The 24,819-nt window shown below is 43.8% G+C and overlaps 1 protein-coding gene across 1 annotated transcript in view; it reads right to left on the reverse strand.

The window, feature by feature from the left end:
- Orc2 (origin recognition complex subunit 2) overlaps positions 1 to 18,244 on the reverse strand; it is a 33,516-nt gene extending 15,272 nt beyond the window's left edge. Inside the window, exons 1-8 of the mRNA XM_051154528.1 lie at positions 18,093 to 18,244; positions 17,576 to 17,679; positions 16,111 to 16,254; positions 10,209 to 10,298; positions 5,505 to 5,612; positions 4,835 to 4,902; positions 4,185 to 4,394; positions 1,064 to 1,162 (exon numbers count right to left, since the gene is read on the reverse strand). Of these exons, the coding sequence (XP_051010485.1) occupies positions 1,064 to 1,162; positions 4,185 to 4,394; positions 4,835 to 4,902; positions 5,505 to 5,612; positions 10,209 to 10,298; positions 16,111 to 16,254; positions 17,576 to 17,672 (816 nt within the window). The 5' untranslated portion in view covers positions 17,673 to 17,679; positions 18,093 to 18,244. The remainder of the gene's footprint in view (positions 1 to 1,063; positions 1,163 to 4,184; positions 4,395 to 4,834; positions 4,903 to 5,504; positions 5,613 to 10,208; positions 10,299 to 16,110; positions 16,255 to 17,575; positions 17,680 to 18,092) is intronic.
- Positions 18,245 to 24,819: the final 6,575 nt, after the last annotated feature.

A 24,819-nucleotide genomic window follows, 5' to 3' on the forward strand; every position in this document is an offset into this window, starting at 1 on the left:
CCTCGGGAGGCAGAGGCAGGCGGATCTCTGAGTTCGAGGCCAGCCTGATCTACAAAGCAAGTCCAGAACAGCCAAGACTACACAGAGAAATTTGTCTCAAAAAACCAGAAACCAAACCAAACCAATCCAAAAAAGCTCAATAATACCCACAAGCCTATGGGCTTGGGCTGTGCAGCTCAGTGCTGGAGTGCCTGTCTAGAAAGTATGAAGCCCTGAGTTGAACTCTCAGCACAGCAATGGCAACAACATAAAAACCAAATCAAAACAAAACAAAAAACTAAACCTGTAGATTTGAAAAACTGCAAAAAGTTTCAATTTTTCAAAACATTCAAAAATTTCAATATTAATTAAAAAATTACGTTATTATGTATACAGTGTTCTGTGCGCGTGCACACCTACCCACCAGAACTCATTATAGATGGTTGTGAGCCACCATGTGGTTGCTGGGAATTGAACTCAGGACCTTTGAAAAAAACACCCAGTGCTCTTAACATGTAAACCATCTTTCCAGCCACCTCAATATTAACTTTTAGAAAACATTAAAGTTTCTATATAATTCACCATCAAAAATAAACTTGTATTTGTGCCTTTTCAGGAGCTATTTTTAATAAATGCCGTATCTGTGGTGCTGTGTTGTGGCACTATGGCATGAATATAAAGGGCTGCTGTGTTGAAGGCCTGGTCCCTGGTACTGAGTGAAAATTCCCCAATTGGGAGCTAGCAAGTGTGGGAGAAGGAGGGTTCTTCCTGGGATGTTGCCCGAGGTCAGCCAGGTGCTTTCTCTGCCTCTGAGCTAGCAGGTGTTCACCGTAGCATCTGGGCCCCTAGTCTTTATTGGTAAAATTGGACAATTGAGATTTTATTAAAAACAACCAAAGAAAAGTAAAATTAATGTCAAATATAATTCTAGTCAGTGAATTATTTACAATTCATGCAACAAATATTTAATAACCACAACTTTATCAGCGAAATAATTCTGCTCCTGCTCACTACTTCTCCAAACGTGCTGCTCATGTGTTTTTAGGTCACAATAAACAAATGCTGATAACCCTTTACAGCATACCTGATCCAGCTTAGCTCTCTTCAGCTTCTGCAGGGTTCTATCTGACGTTACGACTTTTGTGCTACTGTGGGCTTCAAAGTATTCTTCTACCAAGTCACTCTGAAATGGAGAAAGATGTCAGGTCTAAGTATTTCAGATATTTGTGCTACATAAAATCTAATTAGTAACACTAGTTAAAACTGGGCTCAAGAAATCTTCCTGCCTCAGCTTTTCAAACAGCTGAGAAATGCAGGTATGTGTTAACATGCCTAACTAATTTTATCTTACTGATAGTAATTTTTAAAAAGTAGTATACAGGTCAAGGATAGAAGACATTTAATTCCAGTAATAAATTCAAGTAACTGTTATGAAAATACAACTCAAAGAATACACTAATTAGCAGGGAGCCAGAGGCAGGTGGATCTCTGAGTTCAAGACCAGCCTGGTCTACATAGAGACCCTACATGTATTATAGTATTGATTATGAATATGCATCAAGAACTTAAAAGACAAAAAATAAGTATGTGTGGGAATTCATGTATAGAGCTAAGAACAAAAAGAATTATCTGGTTCCTACAAAATTATTTTTAAGTTACAATATATAATTTTACTTTTATGTTAAAAGGGAAATTATTATTTATCAGGGCCTTTGTTTCTCCTCAGATAATCTTTGTTATTTGTTAGTATTTAGTACTGATAAAATATGGAAAAAAAAGGAAAAATTGCCAAGAGCCACCCTGTTAAGGAAGCTCACTAGGCATGTGGACTGTCTAGGAGGTGATCTGGTATTTGCAAGGTCTTGTACCATGATGCACCCCCAAACTGCTTCCAGCCTTTGACATGTTGTCAGGAGCCATTGATTTGGGGAAGTCCAGTAGGCATGAGAGATCTCTGGAGGTGATCCAGTATTTGCAAGGTCAGTATTGTGATGTACCCCAGAATTGCTTCCAACTTCTAACTGCCCTGTCAATTGTGCTTTGCTGCCTCTCTCTAAAATCTGGCATTAGAGCTGGGCATGGTGGCACATGCCTTTAATCTCAGCACCCAGGGAGGCAGAGGCAGGTGGATCACTGTGAGTCTAAGGCCAACTTAGTCTACAAAGTGAGTCCAGGACAGCCAGGACTACATTTATGGCCAGCCCAGACTACAAAGCGAGTCCAGGATAGCCAAGATTACACAGAGAAACCCTGTCTCAAAAAACCAAAAGTAAATACATCTGGCATTGGTGTGAACTGTTATTTTCTGGGTCCTGACCAGCTCTGATTGAGCAAACTTCCTATAGGATCTTGTTGAAGATGCACTGTTTGTTATTCAGATGAATTTATCCCTGATTATGGAATTTCTGATTTGATTCAAATAGTTTTAAAAGTAAAAGTTAGTTTATGGCTGTAATAAATACCTTTGTGGACCTCCAGATGCCTCACTAAGGATAGCCTTGTAGCAGATTTGTGGCTTCAGATAAGCCTCCATTGCAGATGGCACCAAGAATATAGGCAGTTTGTTTAAACTTCACATGAATGAATGATGTTACCTAGAGATGTCTGAATTTACTCTGTTTCTTAGAATGAAAGACAGATAAACTTATTGTCCTGAGCTCATAATGAACTAAGAGATGGCTGGATAATGTATAGTCAGGTCCGTCCTAATTGATAAGTCCTATACTCTTTTAAGTTTCAGACTCTATTAACTTAGACCCTGCCAGCCTTCGTCGTTCTGAACTCACCATGAACTTACGTAGTGGATACATAGATAAGAAATGTTTAGATTTAAAACATGTAACCTGTTACATTTTAGAATTTATCTGGTTTTGTGATAATTGTACTCTTCTGACTGTGAGGTAATTCCCTTTCCTCAGAAGTATAAGTACGGTCTGCTACAATAAACGGGGCTGGAAATTGGGATGCTTAACTTGAGTCGAAGTTAAGATGCCTGACTTCATCCGCCTCTTCTCTTGATCCTTTTCTCTTGAAAGTATGTGTTGAAATTGGGAAACCTGACTCAGTTGAAGTTGAGATGCCTAATTTCATCACCTTTTCTCTTGAATGTATGTGTGTGAGTGGTTTATTTTCTGTCTCTCTCTTACTTCTTCTTTCTCTGTAGATTCACAAACAAGTTAGCAGACTCAGGACCATCAGCCTTCTAAGGCTGAGAGCCTAAGTTTACACTAACTCACTGGAGATCTCCACAAAGAGGCCTATCTACACATCAAAGAGCCTTCTTTTACCACCTGGTGAAGTTTCCAGCCAGAAGCCACTTTTACAGCCTCAGCCATAGGAAAAGTGTGGTCAGTTTAAGCTCTCCTCCTCGGCCACAGTACAGCCAGTCCCTAGAGAAGAAACCTTGGGCTGTTTTCCCCTTCCCTCCTTTCTCTTTCAATCCTGATCGGTTGTCTGAGCCATCAGCTCTGGCCACCCAAGAGATGAAGCAAACTGGAAGGGCATGTGCATCCAGCACCAGAGACCCTGCCCTGGACCTCCTCCCAACAGCAGCTGGGCATTAACAAACAATATTAAGTTTAAAAAAAAACAAACACACACTGTCACCTATTTAGAAGATGGAGCACTACGTACTGACGTGAGGGAGAATCAGCTCTCTCTGGGTTGGCAGCCACTGAGCAGTGTGGCACCTGGACTATCCTGAATCTTAGAGAACAGCAGGACAAGGAGCACCATAGAAACAGTGTCAGGTTCAGAGTGGGGGAACACGGACTGGCAGACCGAGGCAGGAAGACTGCTCTGCACGCAAGGGCAGCCTGTGGCCACAATACTCTTGCAAACAATTCAACACAGATCAGGAGTTGGACACCCATCTCTAAGCACACAAGCAAAGCCTTCTGAAAGGGAAGTACTGACGAGCTCATCACCAGTGATCCGATCAGTATTCATCAAGTCAGCTCTCACACAACTGAGCTGGGATGGTACTCTCAGTGCATGTTACAGTACTCACCATAAATGTGCACCCAGCACTGAAAAGAAAGTTCAAGGACAGAGACAAGTATGGGTGGGAATCCATGGGTAAAGCTAAGAAAATATTTTTAAAAATGAACAAATAATGGCTGGTGTGTGCTGATGTCTCAGGCGGCCCACCAGGAAGGCAGCATACACAGCCCTCCTCCAGAGCCTGAGGCCCCCTCTTCACTTACAGCCTTCTCCCTTTTCATTTTCTTAGCTGGGGTCCTTTTGGAAGCAGGAGCTGGAGGGAGTCTACTCTGAGCAGCGTCCTCTTCATCGTCTCTTGCAGCTTCTTCCTCATCCTCGGAGTTGGAAGCAGAGTACTCACTTTCACTGTCACAGTGAAACTTTGGCACTGTAGGGCAGAAGCAATCGGGAAATTTGGCAGGTTGAAAGAAAAGCTATTTGGGGGAATCAAGAATGTGGTCTTTGGGCTGGAGAGATGGCTCAGAGGTTAAGAGCACTGACTGCTCTTCCAAAGGTCTCAGTTCAATTCCCAGCACCCACATGGTGGCTCACAACCATCTATTCTGAGATCTGGTGCCCTCTTCTGGCCTGTAGGCAGAATACTGTATACATAATAAATAAATGTTTAAAAAATGTGAGCTTTGAAGTAAGAGATCTTAATTACAATTTTACATTAATTCTTATGCTTTCACGGCTATATACACTCTCTAAGCATTTTCCCCCCCAGTTATCAGATGTAGGTAAGCATACCTAACTACCCTACTGGAAAACTACTGGAATGAATTGTTTAAATGTAGTGAACACTCCTGTGTGTAGATTTGTGTAGGTGTCCTTCTGTGCACGGAGGCCCAAGATTGTAGAGTGTCCTGATCACTTCCCTCCGTGTATATTGGGGCAGGGTCTCCTGTTGAGCCTGGAGATTGGCAGCCGGCCCAGGGCACCCTGTCTCAGCCACATGCATGCTGGGATAACAGATGGGTTCCACGTCCACCTATTTTTTATGGGGTCTGGTGGTTAGAATTCTGATTCTCATGCTCACATCGAACTCACAGAGATCCACCTGCCCTTTCCTCCCAAGTGCTGGGATTAAAGGTGTGTGCCACCACCACCTGGCAGAAGAATAAATCTTAAAGATGAAAAAATGCTAGACGGGTGGTGGTGGCTCACACCGCTAATCCCAGCACTTGGAAGGCAGAGGCAGGTGGATCTCTCTGAGTTGAGGCCAGCCTGGACTACATAATGAGTTCCAGGAGAGCCAAGGCTATACAGAGAAACCCTGTCTCAAAAAAACAAACAAAATCAGATGAAAAAATGCTGGTGGCAACGTAAAGATTGGAAGAGGCAAGGCCTTGATGATGACTGGAAGAGGTAAGGCCTTGGTGCTGCTGCTGAGCTGCTCTGTCCATCGATCATGAGACTTCTAACTGTAGACATCTACGCTGTGAGCTACCTGTTACCTTAAATTATTAGTGGAGAAATGTCTGTAACACCCACTTCAACGACAACCACCACCACCACCAAACAAAACAGCAGCACCCATCAACCTGATGGTTCCTTACCCTTGCTTTTTTGAGCAACAGTTTTTGTAATTTCAGGATCATTCTTTGAGTCAAATGGAACAATTTTTCTTGGCACCTTTGCTAGTTCTAAAGCTGTAATCAGAAAAAAAAAAAAAGCATCTTTGTTGAACAGCAGATACAGAGCAAAGTAGCTTTCACTTATATTACCTCCTTAAAGCAAAAACGTGCATTACTTTTATCAGAAAGATAATAAATCTACCCATATTAAGAGTACTGCTTTGGGAGGCAGAGGCAGGTGGATCTCTGTGAGTTTGAGGCCAGCCTGGTCTACAAAGTCTAGGTCAGCCAAGGCTACACAGAGAAACCCTGTCTCGAAAAACAAAACAAAACAAACAAACAAACAAAGAGTACTGCTTTTAGGGCTGGAGTGATGGCTCAGAGTTTAAGAGCATTGGCTGTTCTTTCAAAAGTCGTGAGTTCAATTCCCAGCAGCCACATGGTGGCTCACAGCTATCTAGGATGGGATCAGGTGCCCTCTGCTGGTATGCAGGTGTACATGTGGGCAGAATACTGTATACATAATAAATAAATAAGTAAATAAATTTCAAAAAAATACTTCTTTTAAAAGAGCCTTTAAACTGTCTTCCCAGAATCTTTTTTAATCTTGTAACGTTAAATGGCAAATGCCTTTACCTGCTGAGCTGTTGATCTGTTAGGCCGTCTAACCCCTTCCTAGCACCTACAGCTCCCAGTCACGCATGAACTTCAACAGCAAAACCAAAATAATCACTTGCATCTCCACCAACAGCTTATACTATTTCTACTTCTTTTCCCCTCTGACTGGTTTACTGTTTTCTCTCTTATTTCTTTCATTTGTTTTGAGACAGGGTCTCACCATGCAGCCCAGGCTGTCCTGGAACTCAGAGATCTACCTGCCTCTGCCTCCCAAGTGCTAGGACTGAAGGTGTGCATTATGCCTGGCTCTCCTTCCTTTTCTTGTCATATATATCATGGTCACAACCTCCTTAGGTGATACAGGGGTAAGAAGTTGGGATCTAAAAACTGTATGTAGTTGAAGTCATGTTTTAAAATTCTTAAATTTTCTATGAACTATGGTGTTCTTGTGTTTAAAACTGCACATGTGAATGATACATAAAATACAATATTTTGGGCTGGGCGTGGTGGCACACGCCTTTAATCCCAGCACTCGGGAGGGAGAGGCAAGGTGGATCACTGTGAGTTCGAGGCTGGCCTGGTCTACAAAGCGAGTCCGGGACAGCCAAGGCTACACAGAGAGATCCTATCTCGAAAAACCAAACCAAACCAAACCAAAAAACCAGTATTGTGCTGAACAGATGGCTGTTTCTTTGGTTAAGCACTAGATCAAATAGTTGGCTTTTAGGTGATTTTTTAAAAAAAAGATTTATTTATTTATTATGTATACAGTGTTTTGCCTGTGTGTACACCTGCACTCCAGAAGAGGGCACCAGATCTCATCATAGATGGTTATGAGCCATCATGTGGTTTCTGGGAATTCAACTCAGGACTTTTTTTTTTTTTTAAAGAGCAGCCAATGCTCTTGACCTCTGAGCCATCTCTCCAGCCCTTTAGGTGATATTTTAAACAAAACATCTAATCTTTGTTTCAATGATACTTAATGCTCTCACACTATGATAGGCATGTAGAAAATGAGCCCACATGAAGGAATAGATTTACATTCCCTAAATTTAAGACTCATAATGGTGCATATTAATGACATCACCTTATTTCTTTTATTCTTTTTACGATTTATCTTCATCATTTCTAATTATGCGTGTGTGAGTGCAGATGCCCACAGTGGCATCAGATACTCTGCACTTGGAGTCACAGGTGATTGTGAGCGGCCTGATAAAGGTGCTGGGAATCAAACCTGGGTCCTCCGCAGGGGCAGGGCACACATACTGTAAACTGTCGAGCCATTTCTCCAGCCTACTTCTTTTATTCTTTAAATGGGAAAGCATAGTTGTATTTAAATTTAAGTCATTTTATAGCCTATTTGTGCTTGCCAACCCTGTTACCATTTTTATCTTCTGATCTTGAAGTTTATCTAAGACACAAGCACTTCATTTTCTTAATTTCTTGATCCATATAAATCATTGGGTGTTTTTTTTGTTGTTACAGTTTGTTTGTTTTTGTATGGTCTTGTTTTTTAAGACTTCCTTTGATTTTGGCCAGAGAAGCTTCTTTCTGCCCTAGACCGCAGTCACTACAGAGGTGCTAGGAATAAGTGACTGCTGAATGCTCGGCCATAAAAGCCTCCCCACCTCCAAGGTCAGACACCATTCCTGAAGAAAGAAGGTAGAGAGAGCTGGAGGAAAGGGACGTAGGGCAGTGCCATCTTCCATGCACGACGCAGACGTTCCAACAGCTGTGACTACTTCCACATGACAGCACAAAATCAAACCCATGGGTATTTTGTCATGAAGGACTTAGGGGCCCAAAAGGTCCTGAGGCTTCCTGAGGGCTTACAGGCAGTTGAGGGGTGTCAGTGTGGAGATGGCACAGGATCCCATCTGCTCCTGAGAATGCACAGCTAATTGCCAGGGGACAAAGAGACTTTCAGCGCTGTAGTCACTGCTAAGCTGCTCATGTAAATGACCTTAATTATGCTCATGAGTGGGGGACGGGGAGATCCTGACCGATGGAAGTAGACGGGAGCTAACTGGGAAAAGGGAAGAAAGAGTGATGTGCGTGAAACAGGATAAACGTGCCCGAGAAGGCCACAGCGAGACCCGCTATGCACCGCCAAACAGGCCAGCAGAGACGCTTGGTGACAGAAAGCTTTCCTGCAGGTCATTCTGCTGCGTGGACGCCACTGACACTCTGTTCTGGGTCCCTGCAGCTCTGTGATCAGCCCAGCTCTTCCTCACTGTCCTCGTCCTCTGCAGTGCTCTAGGCATGCCTGTGGCTCAGTCTACTGTCCTTTCAAGAAAAACTGACACTTTTGAATTAAAAGGCTCTGATCCACAGGATGCGATGGGAGAAGGAAAACTCTATCAACAAATGCCATATAAGTTCACACAGATGGCTGAGGTCGTTTTGGTTTTACTGAAATAAGAATGGATTATTTAAAAAGGTAGGCGTTGACTACTTGGCTCAGGCTAGCTCTCAAATCTTGTCGTCTTCCTGCCTCAGCCTCCTGAATAGCTGGAATTACAGGTATATGCCACCACTTCTAGCTGTACCTGATGTTAAGTAACTACTAACTGCAAAGGAAACAGTGAAAGGGAAGTAAGATAACTTTTGTTTGTTTTTTGGAGGCAGAGCCTCACATAGCCAGACAGGATTCGAGCTTACTTTGTAGCTGAGAACAACCCTGACTTCTGATCTTCCTGCCTCTTGACTACTGTTACTAGCTACGAGTGTAACTAGTGCCAAGACTACAGGGATGCACTACCACACTTGGTTAGTAAAATAAGAGTTTAAGAGAAAAGAGAAAGAGACAATCACCAATACACGGATATATATATAGAGAGAGAGGCAAATTCCTCTTGGTTGACTTAATTTCAACATGTGTAAACTCTTTTACCAGGCTGGGTGTGGAAGCACACACTTTTAATCCCAGCACTCAGGAGGCAAAGGCAAGCGCATCCGAGCTGGAGGCCAGCCTGGTCTAGAGAGTGAGTTCCAGGGCGGCCAGGGCTACAGAGAGAAGAGCCCTTCCCAAGCACCATGGCCAGGACAGACATCTGAGCTCTCTTCCTCTGCAGTCCCCACTCTCATCTGTAATACTTCAGCTTATCACCATGTTAATCCCAGACACTACAGGATTGTTCTGGAACCCAACTTCCCCACCATGGCCCATTCTTTGCTGACTCTACTTCAGCAGCGCTCTCACCTTCACTCTGGCTCTATCACACCTCTCTGTTCACACTACACCAAGCACTTTCTCAGTTACATGTCTGCTCAGGTAACATCTTTTCTTAAAAGATTCCAATAACTGCACCTACAAGATGGCTCAGTCGGTAGGCACTTGCCCCCAAGCCTGAGGCGATGTGTAGGACCTATGCTGCAAGAAAGACCCAGTTCCAAAAGCTGCTCTGTAACCTGCACACGTCATAGTGCTCGTGTGCACACATGTCTAGCCATAAACATATGAATGAAGCTATTAAAAAGAAAAGCTATCTAGTGATTCTTCAACTTATCCAAAGATGAAATACACACACCCCTGCTTGATATATAGGCCCGCCCTTATCTCTCCCCTAAAACATCTTCATAGATTCTGTTCTCCAATTCATGCACCTGGTGACTTACAGGAATCATCTTTTTCACTTCAGTGTCCCCCTTTGTCCTGAATTCTTTACAAATTTCTATCGACTTTTCAAGGACTTGCATCACCACCTTCCATGATTCAACCCCAGAGAATGCCTTTCTACTTAGAGCAACCATTGCAGCTTACACACAACACTGTGGAGGCTTGGTAGGAAGAGAACAGTATAAGCTTTGACATCTAAACCTGGCTCAGGATATCTTTGAACTGGTGTGCTCCTGTCTCTATGTCCAGGGTGCTGGAATTACAGATGTACGGCATCATACCAGCTAACTGCATCATTCTTTAAGGAAATGTCTCATTCTTTAAATTCTAAGGACCATTGATTTCATTATAACCTTAGGGACTAAAGTAAGATAATAGCCATGAGAATTTAGTGTTAGTCTACAATGACTAGACAAAACAGAAACGCAACATACCTAATTTCGTCATCTCTTCAGGGTGTTTTCTGTGTTGAAAAGAATAAACCTTTTCCCCACCATCTACAGCTGAGCCATTTTTCAAGGATTCTGAAAAAGAAAATTAACATGCATTGAGGAAAAAGCAAGAAGGTTAAGGAAAAAGATCAAACCGCAAATAGCTAAAGTCTAAAAGCTATACCCTTCACTAGCTTTCCAAGTTTACCAACAGATACTTATATACAAAACATTTTCATATACACAAGGAAAACTGACTGGTTTTATTTAAATGTTAACACAGACTATGAGAATTAAACCAAATGTGTAAAGCCATGGGTTATAAAAGGGCTAATAGCGCATATAAAGGCTAGCTTCACTAGTTTTCTGTTACGTAGAAAAACAAAACCCCTAGAAGTTGGAGGGATGGGTCAGTGGTTCAGAATGCTGGGTGCAGTGGAACATGACTTTAATCCCAGCACTCAGGAGGCAGAGGCAGGAGAATCTCTAAGTTTGAAGCTAGCCTGGTCTAGAGAGCGAGTGCCTGAACAGCCAGGGCTACACAGAGAAACCCTATTTCTCAAACAACAACAACACAAAAGGGCACACCTACTTCTCTTCTAGAGGATCTGAGTTCAGTTCCCAGTACCTACCTACATCAGGCAGCTACAGCAGATCCAATGTTCATGGACACACACACACACACACACAGAGAGAGAGAGAGAGAGACAGAGAGAGAGAGAGAGAGAGAGACCCGCAATTCTTTAAAAAAAGAAAGCAATCCCCAGGATGAGGAACTTTATAAATAAAAGTTGCCCATTTTCCTGGAAATGGAACTAGCATGAGCTCGTTGACGACAGTTCCCTTAGTTGTGCCACAGGAAAGGCAGGGAGCTTGAGAGCAATCCAGGGGCAGCTTACTTTTCTTTTTAACCAGCTTTTGCAGAAAGTAACTTAATTCATTCTAATGGTAGCACAGCGCTGTCCAATCTGCTAGAAGCCACTTCGAGGCTGCATCTCTTGAGATAGCACACCTCAAGTGACATAACTCCTGTTAGACCTTGTCAGCTCTCAACATCACCACACTGGGTACCATACTTGTAATGCACGGCCCCTGGGAACACAGCACAGCAGATGTTCTTAGTGAACAGGGTTTTTTTCTTTTCTAACTCTTCCTAAAGATTCTGTTAGGAGCTGGATATGACGATGCACACTTGCAATTCTAGCACTTAGAAAGAGACAGGATGACCAATAGTTCAAACCCAGCCTAGGCTACAAGATACCAAGTCTCAAAATGCTAATGAAGGGAAAGATCCTGTGTCCCTCTGTGTTTCAAAATTTAGGCCGGTGAGATGGTTCAGTGGGCAAAGGTACCTGCCTGGCCCTGACTCTGACAACCTGATTTGATCACTGGGACCCACATACTAGAAGGAGAATTAGCTCCCCTAGGTTGATCTCTCACCTCCACATTTGAATACACACAAAATAAACACTTGACATGTAACTTTTGAAAAAAAAAATTTAAACCAAAAAATCCAAACCCACAATATTAGTTTGTTTTCTGCTTATGACAAAGCTGCACTTTACCAATGGTTTCTGTGTAGTCATGAGGACTGGGGTTCAGACTCCAACAGCCACATAAGGAGCAGGCCAGGCCACAGTGGCACACGTCTGTAATCCCAACACTCAGGAGGCAGAGGCGCGAAGACCTGTGAGTTTACAGGCCAGCCTGGTCTACACAGTGAGTTTCAGGACAGCCTGGGCTACACAGAGAAACCCTCAAAATCACAAAAAAAAAAAAAAAAAAAGCAGGCAGGCGTCTCACGTGCCTGTGCATGAGTGTATGTACGAGCATGCACACTTACAGACTGACACATAAATAAACAACAAAACAGATAATAAAAAATGTCTCAGCTGCGGTGATGCACACCTTTAACCCCAGCACTTGGGAGGCAGAGGCAGGAGGATCTTCATGGTTTGAGGCCAGCCTGGTCTACAATGTGAGTCCAGGGCTATTACACAAAAAAACCCTGTCTTGGAAAAAACATACAAACAAAACTCAAATCAGGCTAAAACAAAAAAACAAAAAAAAACAAACAAAAAACACCTAAGATAAATGTAGAAAATGTTATCTTGAACACCACTCCCTACCTCTACAACCACGCCTCATGTGTGGCGTGGTTGTACAATTCTAGACCTTGGGATCCAGAAGCAGCTAGATCTTTCTGAGTTCCAGGACAGTGGGGTAACACAGTGAGACTGACTGGTAGGGGGTGGAGGGCTGGGGTCTAGATCAGTGGAAAAGCACCTGCCCAGCATGTACAAGACCTCATGTTCTATCCCAGCACAGCAAAGACTATGTTAAAATATTCTAAAATGTTGATTCCATTTGGGTAGAGCTATCCTCTTTAACCAAGAAGTTTCCTAAAGAAATAGTAAATGTATCTGAAGATTTAGCAAGAAAATATAGCAAAAGACTAGAATATCCACTTGTCCAACAATAGGGAACAGGGTAATTATTGTAGACATATGATGAAAAGTGTTTAATAAGGGCTGGTGAGATGGTACCATCAGTGAAGCACTTTTTACACAAGCTTGGGGCCTGAATTTGGACTCCCAGTACCCATATAAAAAGTCAGGCATTGCAGTGCACAACTGTAACCCCAGTGCTGGGGAGGTTGATATAGGGGGATCCCTGGGGCTTGCTGGTCAGTCATTTTAGCTGTATAACCATACAGCCATAACCAGTAAGCTCCTGATTTAGTGAGAGACCCTGTCTTAAAAAAGAAAGTGACAGCTGGGTGGTGGTGGCGCACGCCTTTAATCCCAACACTTGGGAGGCAGAGGTAGGTGGATTGCTGTGAGTTTGAGGCCAGCCTGGTCTACAAAGTGGGTCTAGGACAGGCAAGGCTAACACAGAGAAACCCTATCTTGAAAAACAAAAAACAAGAGCCGGGCGTGGTGGCGCACGCCTTTAATCCCAGCACTCGGGAGGCAGAGGCAGGCGGATCGCTGTGAGTTCAAGGACAGCCTGGTCTACAAAGTGAGTCCAGGATGGTCAAGGCTACACAGAGAAACCCTGTCTCGAAAAACCAAAAAAAACAAAAAACAAAAAACCATGAACAATCAAACAAACAAGAAAGTGACAGGGCCTGGAGAGATGGCTCAGTGGTTAAGAGCACTGGGTTCTATTCCCAGCACCCACATGGCAGCTCACAACTGTCTGTAACTCCAGTTCCAGGGGATCTGGCACCCTCATAGACACACATACTAACAAAACACCAGTGCACATTTTCTAAAAAGTGAGGATGGCTGGATGTAACTCTGTTTATTAACTGTTGGCTGGCATGCACAAAGCCCTGGGTTGGCACCAGGAATGCATAAAACCCAGGCATGGTAGCAACACAGGTGGGGAAGGGAGGGCCAGAAGTTTAAGTTCATCTTTAGCGACGGAGTAAGTTCAAAGCCAGTATGGGCTACATAACACTCTGGCTCAAAAACATGAATGAGTCGATGAATGAATCAATGAACGAACAAAGCGGGTGGGCAGCGACTGTGGAAGATATCCAACCTTGTCCTTGGCTTCCCCCTCCCCACACATGCACACATACATATAAATAAACATAGCTTAAAACATTAAGAGGCTGGTTAAGACTGTGCGCTGCTTTTCGCACAGGACCCAAGTAGGGCTCCTCACAACATCCTGCAACTCCAGCTTCCACAGGGGTCCAATGGTTGTGGCCTCCATGGGCATCTGCACTCGCATGTGTACATATAAGCACTCAAAAAAAAAAAAAAAAAGTAAATCTAATAAAATCAAAACACAAAATAATGTAAAATTATATTTACAAATATAGGAGAAAAATAGAAGGCCCATCCTGAAGTCATTCCCTCTTCTCTGAATGAAGTGCGCATTCTATTTATTTACTTAGGACCGCAAACATGCAATACTAGTGTTCTATTCCTGAACTACACTCTCAGATCTTTTTCCCTTTTCTGGGACAGGGTTTATTACCTAAGCCAGGTTGACCCTGAACTCATTACACAATGCAGGCAGCCTTTGTCATTGACCTGGTGCAGGTCCCTCAGTAGCTGGGCTGAAAACTCTGTCCACCTGTCTAGCTAAGGAAGCATTAACAGGGGAGAAGCGTGCAGGGGAAACAAACACACAAACAACCAAAAAACCTGGGTACTACAAAAGTCTGTGGCCCTTGAAAGAATTACATTACAAAGCCAGATAGACAGCATACCTGTAATATAAAATATTCATGGACGGGAGTAATTGTGAAAAAAAAACACTGAAAAAGGCAAGAGTGGATGGTAAAAAAATAAACACCAAAAAGAAAAAATTCAGACATGTAAGAGATAATGACCAGAGAGTGAGGAAAAGCTTCCTAGAGGACAGAGAGATTAAAGATACAGGTCACATGTATATTTGCATATTGTTCCTCCAGGCCAGGCAGGGTTGGGGGGATGGAAGGAGGTGGAATTAGGGTCTTACAGCAAAGCCTTGACATGTTTCATCAGGACATGTACCAATATCGTTATCTGCTAGAAGTACTCATATGGAAATAATTTTTTAGTTAAAAAGAAAAAATGTTTGTCCTTTTGTCTTCTTTGAGTTCACATATAAAATAATGGGCTCATTATAATATCTAGACATCTCATTGTACTTTGTTTGTGTTCTCCACCCAGAATACTGTTTTCATCAGTCTCCTAGGTTAGCCTAAGTAGTCATACAATTCTGTACAGAATACATTCCAAGGGTCGATTGCCTACTCGTGAGCACTTAGCAGTACTGAGCTGAACTAAATTTGGATTCATTCTTTAAAATCCAGAATAGGGCTTATAACCCCAGCCACTCAGGAGATCTAGACAGGAGGGCTGCAAGTTCAAGTACTACCTGGGCGACAGAGGAGTTACACCAGGGAAACTGAAGCCCATAAGAAGCATTATCGCTTCAAAAGCGAGAAAGACCAGGCATAGTCATCGTGGCCGATAGGAAGTATGACAGTGATAAACACAGCAGACAAGGGGACAAGAGACACAGAGACAACACAGGGGAAACCCAAGTGCCGGGATTACAGGTGTGCGCCACTGCACTTGGCTTTTAAAGTGATTTTCAAAATTAAAAAAAATGTAACTCTCCTCTGCTTCCTATGCCCATGAGGGAAGAGCTCTCCTCTGCACATGCTACTAAGCCCAGGATGTTCTGCCCAAGCGCACTGGACCACCCGACCACGGACTGAACCCTGCCCACTAGCCCGGCCACCTGAAGAAACCATGGGTTGAATCCTCCGAATCACTAACCTACAATAATTCTTTTCTCCTCTAAAAACAATCATACGCTTGTACTTGGCTTGATAATACTTGCTTATAATCCCAACTACTGAGGGGCTGCGTTGTAGAGGGCACAGACCAAGGGCTGGTTACTTCTTTTTTTATTTAAAAAACAAAAACACAAACACACAAAAAACTTGCTGGGGGCGGGAGAGATGATTCAGGGTTAAGAGTGCACACTGGTCTTGTAGAAGAGTTGAGTTCAGTTCCCGGCCCCACTTTGGCAGGTTCACAACCACCAACTGATGCCCTCTTCTAGCCTCCGAGGGCACTTGCACTCATGTGCACAATCACACACACACAACTCTAAAATTCCACCTTAAAAATGCAGCAAAGCAAACAACTTAAAGGAAATATTTTCAGATTTGACGCACAACTATACGTATACCTTTTATACGTATACTTTAGTACACACACACACACACACACACACACACACACATGCGTGCACCTACACAGTGCACCTATATATACCATACCAATTACCGTATACATCACTTTGTCGCCTACCGAGTTATCTTTGTGCACCCTGAAAGCAGTTCATGATACCAGCCGAAAGCTGGGTATATGTTGCCCTGAATGAATACCTTGAATATTTCTTCCCAAAACTTCCACGTAGTTCTGATCCTTTAAGACTTCCTGGTCACTTTTTTCCAATTCACATTCTGCTTTCTTTATTATCTTCTGGGGATTGACCAAAAGCTGAGCTTTCTCCTTCTTTAATTTACTTCCTATAAAAACATACAAAAATATTAGAACGTAAGGGGTGTGAATTCTTTCTAAGTTTTATATTAGAGCCATCCTGATGGCTCAGCAGGTAGAATGTGCACCACGCCAGCCTAACGGAATGCAGTGGAATGAGACAACCAATTGCAGAGAGCTGTCCTCTGACCACACGTGCATGATGCATATATGTCAGAAGACAAACGACACTACATGCACTGTCAGTACATAAAGCTGGGGGAGTCAATGTCTTCTCTTTCATTAAACGCACTAAGTCAGAGGCTGAAGAGAAGGCTCAGAGGTTAAGAGCACTGTCTTTTCTTCCAAAGGTCTTGAGTTCAATTCCCAGCAACCACATGGTGGCTCACAACCATCTATAATGTGATCTAATGCCCTCTTCTGGCATGCAAGTATACATGCAGGCAGAACACTGCATACATAATAAATACATCTTAAAAAAACAAAAAGCAAAAAAAAAGAAAAACCCACAACCAAGTCAGAGGCTGGAGAGAAGGCTCAGCAGTTAACAGCCCTTGCTGCCTAGAGGATCTGGGTTCAGTTCTTAGCACCTACTTGGCGGCTCACAATTGCCTGTAATTCTAGCCCTACAGTTGTGGTATACAGGCATAGAGCAGGCAAAAGCTCCATAAACATTAAGAAAAAAAGTGTCAAGCCGGGTGTGGCGGCGCACGCCTTTAATCCCAGCACTCGGGAGGCAGAGGCAGGCGGATCGCTGTGAGTTCGAGGCCAGCCTGGTCTACAAAGTGAGTCCAGGATGGCCAAGGCTACACAGAGAAACCCTGTCTCGAAAAACCAAAAAAAAAAAAAAAAAAAAAAAAAAAAAACAAAACAAAAAAAAAAAAAACAACCGCCTCCCCCCCAAAAAAAGAGAAAAAAATTGTCTGTAACTAAGTTAAACACACACATACCGCCAGGTGAGGTGGCGTACTCCATTAATCCTAGCACTGGGAGGCAGAGGCAGGTGGATCTCTGTGAGTTCGAGACCAGCCTGGTCTACAAAGCAAGTCTAGGACAGCCAGGGCAACACAAAGAAACCCTGTCTCGAGGGGGAAAAAAAAAAAAGAAAACACACACACACACACACACCTTGAATGTGTTTCTTCAGGGTTAATGGGAAGTTATTATTTCCCACTACTACTAAGCATTTGATTTTGGATAAGGCTTTATACTGGCTTTTAATTAAACTACAAAAGAAGCAACCTAAAAACCAGAGCAGTCTTTATTTAGTCTTACTGGGGTGAATACTATCTATTACATCTTTAAGAATGAGGTGTTCCAGAAGCATCTCTTCACTGCACAAACACGTACCTCCTTCTCTGTCTAAAATGTGATTGAGAACATCATCATCTCCCACAAACTGAACAAGCAGCGCCTTAGCGTCCTTTGACTGCAGGGTGCTCATCATGGCCAACCTGAACAAAAGCAGTAAGTCAGGGAGATAAAGAACTCACACCGATGGTCACGTTAACTAAACATTTGTGAAATGAATACAGATACTTATCTAACATTTGTAACGGCAGAAGCATATTATACATTATTCTATTAGTATGTCCCTAAATGACGCCCTGTGACTGGGGCATGTAAGCCAAGCCCTTTCCTCCCCAACTTGCTTTTGATCAGTCTTTACCACAGCAACAGGAAACCAAACTAGGATGTGCTCTCATAAATCCCATTTTTACCTTTCCTTCTGGCAAAAAGAACAAACCAAAACCCCAAACCAGCCAACAAAAACCCCTAATGACTATCTCTCAACTTACTGCTTACAGACAGCTAAATTTTTGTTTCAAAACCAGCACAATGAAATGGCCGTTGCTTTTTCCTTTACCTTGTAAGGAGCTGTGCATTCTGGAGCTGGAAAATGCAGGCACCTGGAACTTAGAAGTCAGTCAAGGTCAGTGAGTAGGTAAAAGAAATCAACCAGGGGAACTGCCCCACCCCAAAGAGAAGAGTTTAACCAACAACATGACGTGCAGAGAATTGTTCTCAAGGAGCTAAAGCGGATATGAGGGCATAAAGAGGACAAACAAATACCAGGCTAAAGAAGCCTGGCGAGAAGCAGGGCAGGGGAGAGGTACGCACTCACTGTGGGCTCTGTTTTCTGGTGCAGTGAGTAGCCCAGGCTAGCTTTGAACTCAAATTTCTCCTGCTTCCGCCACTGAGTCACAAGCACATCTGGTACAGCCGTCCTCCTTCTTGGGTCATTTTACAATCAAATGCTGTTTCCTATTCTAAAGACTCCCCACTTATCAGATAAAATGCACCTATACAATCTCTGTATGGAGAAACTAACAGTTTACACTCGAATAAAAAGGGCTTTTGGTTTTGTTTCTTTGCAGGGACTATATGTGAGATACTGTATCATGTACCTTTAAATACACTAGAAGGTATGTAAGAGTCAAGTACATATTTGTGTATGTGTGCAGTTACTCTACTTTATAAATATGTAAACTGTCAAATATTGAATGGTTCACCAAAATTCAAACAATTAGAAACCCAGTTTTGACTGATTCCTAAATTCCTTATTACTTGATTACTTGTTCCTCTTTCATTTGCCTTGTAAAGCACTTGCAGCCACTGAGTAAAAATCTTACCCTAATTGCTTGTTCTGCTCTCTGAAAACTACTCATATCATGCCATGATAAAACAAAACATTTGGCTCTGAACTTGAAGGCAATAAGAGAGAAAGTGTGTGTGTTGGGGGTGTGTGTGTCGGGGGGGGGGGATGGACAGATGACAGAGAAGAATGTTATGTAATTTTTCATTGGCAAAAGCTAAACAATTCAGCCGGGTGGTGGCGGTGCACGCCTTTAATCCCAGCATTCGGTAGGCAGAGGCAGGTGGATCACTGTGAGTTCGAGGCCAGCCTGGTCTACAAAGTGAGTCCAGGAAAGCCAAGGATACACCAGAGAAATTGTCTCGAACCCCCCCCCCCCCCCCCCCCCCCGCCAAATAATAATAATCCCAACCCTTGGGAGGCAGAGGCAGGCTGTGAGTTTGAGGACAGCCTGGTCTACAAAGCGAGTCCAGAATAGTCAAGGCTACACAGAGAAACCCTGTCTGGGGGTGGGGGTGGGGGACAAAGAAAACAAAAAACAAACAAACAAAAAAACCTAAATAATTCTTTGGAGTGAATTTTCAGGGACTCTTATAAAACTATTCTAGGTAACTAAATATTATCACCGGCAATTTCCCTATGGCGGTTGGGTGTGTATGTGTAAGTGTAGATGACTAAGGATTGCCTCTGGTGCTTTTATTCCTCATTCATCCTGCTTTTTTGAGGCAGGGTCTCTTACTAGCCTAGAGCTAGTAAACTAGGCTGCTTGACCAGCAAGCCCCAGGAATCCTTCTGTCACTGTTTCTCCAAAAGCTAGGATTGCAAACTCTTAGGCCACCATTTTTTTTTAAATGTGGGTTCTAGGGATTTGAACCCAGGTGCTCATGCTTGCAAGGCACTTAGCAACTGAGCCATCTCTCTAACACATATTGTATTTTATTTTGCTTTGTTTTTGTTTTTGTTTTGTTTTGTATAAAAAACAAGTGCTGTCATGAATCCCAGACTGGCCTCCAACCATGTATCCTTGATTCTGCTTCTACCCCCCAAATGCTATCACAGGCTGTGCCACCATGCCTAGCTTATGCAGTGCTGGGGATGGGGCGGAGGGCTTCCAGCACCGTATGCCAAGCTCTTCATCAAAGGAGCCACACCCCTAGCCCCTTAATTTACTTTTTGTGGTGGTCTTACTTCATAATACAAGGCATGATTTGATGGTCTGTGCTTCAAGGGGATTGGGCTCACTGCTATGCCCCACACCCAGCTCTAGAATTTCAATCACTAACTAGGTGACTTACCCCATGTGGTCAAGGATAACCATGAATGCAGCCCAATACAAAACTGTAAGCTTATTTAAATATTATGAGGTTTTTATTTGTTTTGTTTTGTTGGTTTTCCGAGACAGGGTTTCTCTGTGTAGTCCTGGCTGTCCTAGACTCACTTTGTAGACCAGGCTGGCCTTGAACTGTGGTGGGTTCTCTTTGCAGTTAAAAAACAACAACAACAACAACAACAAAAACTGGACTGTGATGTTCTCAGCTATGAACTTTATAGATAACAGCAACATGTATCGAAATGTCAAAAAAGCTGGATATGCCTACCATAAATAGACCGAGTCGGCCTCGTTTGTTTCCAAATGCATTTATACAACTTATCTGTTTTTAGGATATCTTATGTAGAACAAGCAAAATCACCCCAACTGAAATTTCTAACAAGATCTCATGAGAGACTTTTCCTTTCTTTCCAACAATTCGTGAGAAAAACACTACCTAACAAAACCACATAAAATAAGAATATGGCGGGTTGACTAGACGGCTCAGTGGATAAAAGCACTCGAACTGCAAGAAGTCAGAATGGGAGCGGAGATCCTTCTAACCATTTAACAGTTGAGCGCTCAGAGCTGGGAAGGCGGGGAATGGGGATCCCCGAGGCAAGCTGGCCAGCTGGTCTAGCCAAACAACCATGGCCCCGATTTCAGTGAGACCCAACTTCAGTAAACAACGTTAAGAGCCATCGAAAAAGCTATCTGACTTTAACCTCTGCCCTCCACGCACTACCCGCACAAATGCACCAACATCCACATCCACGCGAACGAACACACCACACACCCGCAATCAACCAATGAAATACAGATATTCAGAGTGAGCATCTGTGGGGTTAAAGGGTCGTCTCCCCATTGTCAACTACAAGGTGATACAGCAGCGCCAAGCGTTGGGAACCACAAGCGTTCCTCTAGGGGTGAACACATTTTACAACCAAGCACTGTCCCAAGGCGACTGTTAGGGGCACCCGGCAGGGATGACAGACTTCAGCAGTCCTTCCATCCTGAGATCCCCTTGGGCCACACCCCCTCAGAGTTCCTTCTCCCCTAGCAGGGCACTCCGCTCTTTTCCTTAGAGGACCTTACAATTCTCTTTCCAAACAGAGGGTCGGGTTAGCGGGGAAGCAGGGACGGTCCTTGCAGGAGACCTCTTGCCACAGGGCAGACTGACCCGTGGCTTTCGCAGATAACGTCCCTCCCGGGTGAGGCTCCCGAGGGGCTGCTCCCCAGCGTCCTCCCCCAGCCTGCGCCCCGCGGCCTCGCGTTCTCCCGCAGCGGTGGGCGACGAGCGAGGCCGCCGGGGCCGCGGCTGCAGCAGGAGCTCACCGGGACTCACCTTTCCAGCCAGAGGCGGCGGGAAGAACGGCCGCGAAGCCCACACGCACGGCCAGCCAGGACTCCGCCGCTGCAGACAACCCCGCTGAACCGCCGAGGGAGACCGCCTTCCCCCGGGAGCTCGGAGCTGCGCAACCGAGACGCGCGCAGCACGCCGACTCTCCAGCTCCGCCAGTGGGCGATGCTCTAAGAGACCCAATGAAGAGCCGAGCCGGCGAGAGTGATGGCGCCGAGAGCCCGTTGATGCGGGCCAGAGGGCCTCCGTCGGCCGGAAAACAGAGCTACCAAATACTGGGTTCCGGGGCTTTTCTCTTTTCTTCCGTTTCCGGAGGGGGAAAAAAAGACTAAGTGACGCTCGCGGACTCTCTCCCCCAGCTAGTGTGAGCTAGCTCTATGGAAGTGTAGGGGAACGTTCCTAGTTGTACGATTGATTGGTGTTTTGTGGCAATTTTAATGTTGTCGTGAGCCCTGCTATCCTGAGGAAAAAGATAAAGTGGGTTCGCTCAACGAACAACACACCTTTTCTCATTTGATGCAAAGTTATCTCGAAGGTTTGAGAAAGGGAGGAGACAGCACTAATGGGAAAATAGGACCGAAAAACGAAGGAAATGTATAAACGGGGGTTTATACAGAGAAAATGAGGAGGAAAAAGAATGAACCTGGTTGGGATACATGACAGTATTTGTCTACTAACAGGATTACGTCTTTTGGAGTCGCTTATTACAATCAAAGCAACACTCTTAGTGCCAACCGTAAGGATACAATACGGAGGTAGACAAAAGCCACCTCTGGACAATTGAACGAGAAAGTACTGATCAGGCAGTGTTAAGAAAAGTGCTTCAGTGAGTTCTCGCCGATGGGTATCAGCACAGAGGCTAGAAACTCAGTCTAGGAAGCATGATAGTGCGATCCTTGAGAAAGTCTTTTCCCCCAAAGTTCCAACATTTGTATTATTTCATAAGAGCTCACAGCTTAGGGTTGGATCGCTTGTATATCAATACACCGGGGTGCTAGGTTATTTATTATTTATTTATTTATTTATTTATTTATTTATTTATATCATGTATCAAGGCCTGTCCAGGGCTAGGTTGGTAACTGGGCTGCTAGGTGCCCTGCTAGTGGCATGCTTCTAGCTCTTATCAGAACTACCTGGTGGCATCACATTATTCCAAGTCACACAAAATGGTTTCTGCGTTACACAGAATGATTTTTATGTTCCTAACACTGGAGCACAGAAGTATATAATTAAAAGACCAGAGACCAGAAGGAACGAGAACGCTTTCCTTAAAGGAAGAGATCTTTATTTTATTTAAACTGAAACCTAAGGCCTAAATTGATTTAAGTTTTCCAGGAAGAAAGGCAAAATGAAAACAGAAGGTGAGTAAAGTGTCAAGGCTTGAGCTGATATTATGAATTACAAGTTGGTACTTAGGGCACTGGTCACATTTGTGCCTTTTTTTTTTTTTTTTTTTTTTTTTTTTTTTTTTTTTTTTAGTTTTTCGAGACAGGGTTTCTCTGTGTAGCCTTGGCCATCCTGGACTCACTTTGTAGACCAGGCTGGCCTCGAACTCACAGTGATCCGCCTGCCTCTGCCTCCCGAGTGCTGGGATTAAAGGCGTGCGCCACCACGCCCGGCCACTGGTCACATTTGTATTGAGAGATTATCTATGGAATATAATAGTTGGAGGGAAGAAATGGAATCAGACTATTTGGAAGCTGTCTAGGGCAGTGGTTCTCAGCTTTCCTAATTCTGTGACCTGTTAATACAGTTTTTCATGTTGTGACCTCCAACTATAGAGTTATTTTTGTTGCTACTTCATAATTGTAATTTTGCTACGTGTTATGAATCATAATGCAAATATCTGACATGGGGTTGTGACCCACAGATTGAGAACTGGGAGATAAGTTAGACCTGTAAAACAGGTAGGCCCTGTTCTACTTAGCGGAGACCCTGGAGGACAGAGGTACGTCACGGAGGATCTAGACCCTGGAACTGGATTGGCTGAGGAAAGGTGTGTGGGGGAGCGCCTTTTATGTGGCACAAACTGGCTACTAACCATATATGCCCTGGGATTAAATTTTAAAACTTTTTCTTTATGCTTCATGCAGTCCTGCGGTTGAGGGGCTTCATGCATGCTCTGCAAGCATTCTATCAACTGGCTTATATTTCCAGTCATGGTGCCACCAAACGTTGTTTGTTTTTCGAGACAGGGTCTCTCTGTGTAGCCTTGGCTGTCCTGGAACTCACTCTGTAGACCAGGCTGGCCTCGAACCCACAGAGATCCACCTGCCTTTGCTTCTCGAGTGCTGGGATTAAAGCTGTGCGCCACCATGCCAGGCTCTCACCAAACTTTTGAAACACAGCAGGCCCAAGTGTACAACTTACAACCTGAAAGAAACTATACACCAATTTATGCAATAAACTCAGCTTAAAAGGCCACATTGAAGAATATTATCAGTCTGTGTGATATTAAGGTGATCTTATGGACAAGTTATATTCATTTTATACCGGCACTTAAATTTGGGACAGTGTTCATTTTTCAAGACAGGGTTTCTCTGTGCAACAACCCTGGCTATCCTGGAACTCTCCTTGTAGACCAGGCCTGCGTCTGCCTCCCAAGTGCTGGGACTAAAGGTGTGTACCACTACACCTGGTGGGACACTAGGATGGCTTCAAACTCACAGAGATCCTCCTGCCTCTGCCTCCCGAGTGCTGGGATTAAAGGCATGCACCAGCTCACTTGTCCTTGCAAATATCATGAAACGCTTTCTACCAATCTGCTGGTCTTTGAAAAACTGGTTGTTGTTTTTAAATCTCTGAGGCCCCCAAAACAACATAGACAATTGTCACTGATTTGACACAAGAACTAAAAAGCAAGACCTTGTTGCTGGAAAAACTGTATACTTTGGTTGTAGGACATAGAGAAAAAAAAATCTTGGAAGGTGCTAAGCAGGTTGTTGGGGTGAGCTGTCACCACAGCCTTACTTCGTGATGGACCTTAGCATGCTATACTCCCAACCTGGCACACAAGATGTGGCTACTTGTGCAACAGTGGCATGAGTTATGGAGGTAACCAACTACTTTCTGATTTTATCTGATGCCAGTTCCATGGGAGGGAACTCACATCCTGACAGTCAATGAACCTGGTTAAAAGCTTGCAGCTGAAGAGGTTACAAGGGCTTTGTGGGGGAAGATCTTGTTACTCTGCTAAATAGATATGACCTGTCAAATTGCCTTCTAAATATTTATGCCCAGAGATTAGTACTGTCATAAGCGTTAGTCAGAGAAGCTTCTCTTTGCAGAGGACAGTAGTTATTACAGAGACTTATAACTGGTCAAACTGC

The sequence above is a fragment of the Acomys russatus genome, chromosome 12, assembly GCF_903995435.1.
Source record: "Acomys russatus chromosome 12, mAcoRus1.1, whole genome shotgun sequence".
Taxonomy (NCBI): Eukaryota; Metazoa; Chordata; class Mammalia; order Rodentia; family Muridae; genus Acomys; species Acomys russatus.